General features: G+C 40.5%; 1 protein-coding gene across 1 annotated transcript; it reads left to right on the top strand.

The window, feature by feature from the left end:
• The first annotated feature begins 2,466 nt into the window (after nt 1-2,466).
• LOC149284775 (costars family protein ABRACL) lies at nt 2,467-3,275 on the top strand. Its single transcript, XM_089496230.1, has 2 exons — nt 2,467-2,527; nt 3,091-3,275. The coding sequence occupies exons 1-2, from the start codon at nt 2,467-2,469 to the stop codon at nt 3,273-3,275; spliced, it is 246 nt and encodes an 81-aa protein (XP_089352356.1).
• Nucleotides 3,276-4,092: the final 817 nt, after the last annotated feature.

The following is a 4,092-nucleotide window of genomic DNA, read 5'->3' as shown; positions in this document are numbered from 1 at the left end:
GGGGCTGGTCTCCACACTCATGTGGAGACCAAAGAACCCTGTCTCCCTGTCCCTGAAGCTGGGACACAATCTCCCATAGACTGGAGATTGCAGGGGAGGAGTCTCTTTGATCAGTCCTACAGCCTGTGGGGGCTCATTTTTGCAGCAGCAGAGCCCCATAAAAAACGGGAATTAACCCCTTCAATGCCGCGATCGCAGCACTTGTGTGGAGACCCAATTAACACACCACCCCCTTCCCTGAAGCTGCCTGTGGTTTCAGCCTACAGAATCACTCCGTGGGAGTGATCGTAGGCTTGGGGGGCGGGCTTAGAGAGGCTGTGCTGGTCTGCCCAGACTCCTGGGCAGACAGCAGCAGCAGCGCCCCCGCGATCACCCCGCGATCACTACCGGTGACCTATGACCAGGTATGTCCCGGTCCTGAAGGGGTTAAAACAAAGCTTTGGAAAATGTAGCCAGAAAACTTTATTTAAAAAGTGTCATAGGTAGCACCAGAGATTCACTGGTTGTGGGATCAGCATGGCTTTAATGGTGGTATAGTAAATGTTTTGAGAAATGATCTGGGCCTGGAGCTTTGTGGGGTTTGGGAAAGTCCGCGGGAAGCTTCACTTCAATCAGGTTTATAGGCCAATCTAGTAATGCCTGTTGATTTGATCCTTCACAATCTAAGGTACATTAACATCTACAATGAAGGAGTATGTTTTGGACTCAGATGGCTGATTATACCAGGTTTTTTAGCTTTAGGATTGTAAAAGTAGAATAATACTGAGCAAATGAGCATGTAACTTGCTCTGGGTCCACAAGTTTGTCTTTAGACTGTCCTGATGTGATCCATGGGCTAGACATTATATATGATTTTGCAGGAAGAAAACTTTAGGAGTCATCTATTTGTATAAGACCAAAGGGTGTGAAAACATAAAGGTTAAAACTAAATGGCATAAAATTGGTTCCAACTTTAAAATCCTAGCATACCTCCGAACTTTTACCCAAGGTGAACTGGGATGCTAGGGGATGGAGCTTGGGAGGTAGTGTTGCTCAAACTGGCAGCACTATCGTGAATGCACACAATTATGTGTGTGCGCAGTATGCATGTTCTGGTGTCTGATGGCCCCTGTCATGTAGAACTCTTGGTTTACAAGGTGTGACCTGTCTGCTAGGCTCAAGGCCAATCAGCTGCTGCGTTGTTTATATGTATAATGCTTTATATGGTTACCCTGGCTCGGGATTTAATAAAGCTATGGCCAACGCCAGTACCCATTTGTCTTTTATTTAAGGTGTCTTGGTTAAGAGGTTGGGATGCAAGGCTCTGGGCCAAAGCAGTCATGACTATGAGTGTGATTTGAGCCACAGTCCACAAAAGTCTGTGCACCAGCGGAAGTATTTTATATGTAGACTATGTTTATTTAGTATGGCTATTTATGTGTCTACCCTGCAATATATTTGTACTGTCCCCGACATCAGCATATTATGCTATCTACATGTAACTACAACCACCATAAGTGGATGCATTTACTCAGAAAGAAAAAAAAAAAAAACATACCATAATGGCTCGAATATAGGCTGCACGCTACAAGTTTGGTGCTATTTTAAAGAAAAAAAAATATTTTTAAAGAATACACATTAGTGGAATGGTAAAACTGTATTTTACCTAATACACAGGAAATACATGTATTTTAACATTTGGTATCTATTATGCAGCATAGGTTATATATAAACAGACATTTGGAAAACCAATAGCCATTTTAAGGTCCCCCCTTAATTCATAATGCACCTTACTTATAGATATGCCACTCTGCACTTACCAATGCACCCCCAGACTCCCTGGTGTCTAGCAGGGCCGGCTTGCCACCGGCTACGGCGATGCACGCAAACCTCCGCTGCCGGCACTTCCGCCGGGGCTTCTATGACGGAGTGAAGGTTGTCTGCGTGCATCGCAGACGTCCACCGGCTGCCGGAGAGTAGGATCCAGGTCTCCTGCAGTCCTAACCTAAATGGGGAAAAGAAACCCCCGCCCGGCACCTGGGCGTCGGGCGATACGAATTGCGCATCCCTGTGCTAAACCCCGAATATAGGCTGCACCCCCACTTTAAAGACTTAAAGTGTGTGTGGGGGGTGCAGCCTATATTTGGGCAAATAAGGTATTTAGTTTTAATCATCTAGTTTCATACTGGGAAACTGTTGTGTTTTTTCCACTGGTACCTTTTATCATGTGATGTAATGCACATTTTTTTTTTATTTTATATGAATAGATCCAACAGAACTATAGTATGAAGCATAGTGCCTCACAGTGCATAGTCGTGGTGTTTCCTAGCAGGAGTTGGCTGACACAGAAACAGAGCATATAAACTGAAACAAGAATAATTTTGTAAAATTTCAATATCGCTTGTATTCTTTTGGCCGTAGGCAAACAGTTTGCAGTTTAAGTACCTAAGTACCATATAACAGATTAATGTTTTGCCCAGGTTAACAATGAATGTGGAACATGAAGTTGGTCTTCTGGTGGAAGAGATACGCCGCCTTGGTTCTAGAGGTAAGAACACTAGAAATTTATTGGGCTATAGAGACATTGTCTGAAACATTAGTCCATCTGGATGTAATATGAAGACTGTACAAATTAGATTTATTTGGAATAACTAATTGACAATTTATGGAGTAAGTTATTACAAATATTCAATGTCCTAATATCCACATGTAAAGTTAGAATTTCTACCAGTCAGCTACAAGGGTCCTGTCTGAAATAATTAATTTAGTTTTTTCGTTCAATTTAAATTGTTGTGATTAATTTATATGACTAGAAAAAAATAATTGACATGCACAATAATAATTATGGACCTAGAGAAATATACATGTGTGTCTCGCTGTTCACCCTGAGACATAGCTCTTTCTAGCAATTTTACTCTTTAACTTCAACCAGTATGTTTTGTTTGTGTTAAATTTTACATCTTAGAAAATAGCAAATGTTACAATACCTTTTTATTTCAGCATAGTTTTTGCCCTAATGATTAATGTAATATCTTCATGATACAATGCTGCTTTACTTCTGATTATTATCTGGACGCTATTTGCATATAACTGTTGCTTTTCTACTTGCAGGGGAAGATGGGAAGCTGAGCGTTAAGTTTGGTGTGTTGTTCGCAGATGACAAGTGTGCCAACCTCTTTGAGGCTTTAGTAGGGACACTTAAAGCTGCCAAACGTAGGAAGATCATCACGTACCAAGGGGAACTACTTTTACAAGGTGTTCATGATAATGTTGACATTGTGCTACTCCAAGATTAGTGTAAAGCTTTTCTTTCCACAGGGACCTCGGTGTCTCTTCCAGGTGAACCACATGCAAAATCCAAACGGGTTATTTTTATACTGGGTGTCTTTACTAGCATTTGTTTTGCTTTATTTTTGGAGATACATTTTATATTGTAAAATGTTCAAATGGGTAATAAAGTCAGTCTGATTATTGAAAACAATTTACTTTGTAATGTTTTCTGTTTTTTTTAATTGTTAATAGTATTATTCAAGAATACTATTACTAAAGTAATATCTGTGTTTTCCACTCAAGCAAGTTTAATGGTGATGTTGCCGTCTTCTAATGTTTGCAGGACCAAATACTCTACACAACACTATGGTATGCTAAGGGTTAAATAAAGATTAATTTAATCATGACAATTTTCTCCCCATGCATATTTTTTAGGTGTAGCTTACATTTAAATGAGGATGGCACTATTTTTTTTCTACCTAATTGCAAGTTAAAACTTCTGCAGCTTGCAGAAGGCCCCTAAGAGATGTAGGGACACCAACTGTGACAATGGTTTTGTCCTCTTCACAGCCATAGTTTTAAAAGGCACTGCTGTTTTTCTGTCGTTTGCGGTGCAAATAATTTCCTATAGGACTCTTAAATCTGCAATGAAACCAATCCGCTCTGCTCTGCTTAGCTTGCCTATTTCTGACATCGCATAAGTGTGCTTTAGCATATGATAGGTTTCAGCAAAGCTCCTTCAAGCAATGTAACATCCAGGGCAGGACTTGGTTGCTAAGTAATGCTGGTAACTTCATTTACAATCAAATACTGCTTTTATGAGACTGGGATTGTGGGGGAAAA

Source organism: Sceloporus occidentalis, unplaced genomic scaffold (assembly GCF_023333645.1).
Source record: "Sceloporus occidentalis isolate IW3139 unplaced genomic scaffold, rSceOcc1.0.p SCAF_88, whole genome shotgun sequence".
In the NCBI taxonomy this organism is placed as follows: Eukaryota; Metazoa; Chordata; class Lepidosauria; order Squamata; family Phrynosomatidae; genus Sceloporus; species Sceloporus occidentalis.
This window is presented reverse-complemented; position numbering and strand designations above follow the sequence as displayed.

Coding starts and splice junctions, on each gene's coding strand:
- LOC149284775 (XM_089496230.1), top strand. CDS start 2,467: ATGAATGTGGAACATGAAGTTGGTCTTCTGGTGGAAGAGATACGCCGC. Junction 2,528..3,090: donor ACGCCGCCTTGGTTCTAGAG/GTAAGAACACTA, acceptor TTCTACTTGCAG/GGGAAGATGGGAAGCTGAGC.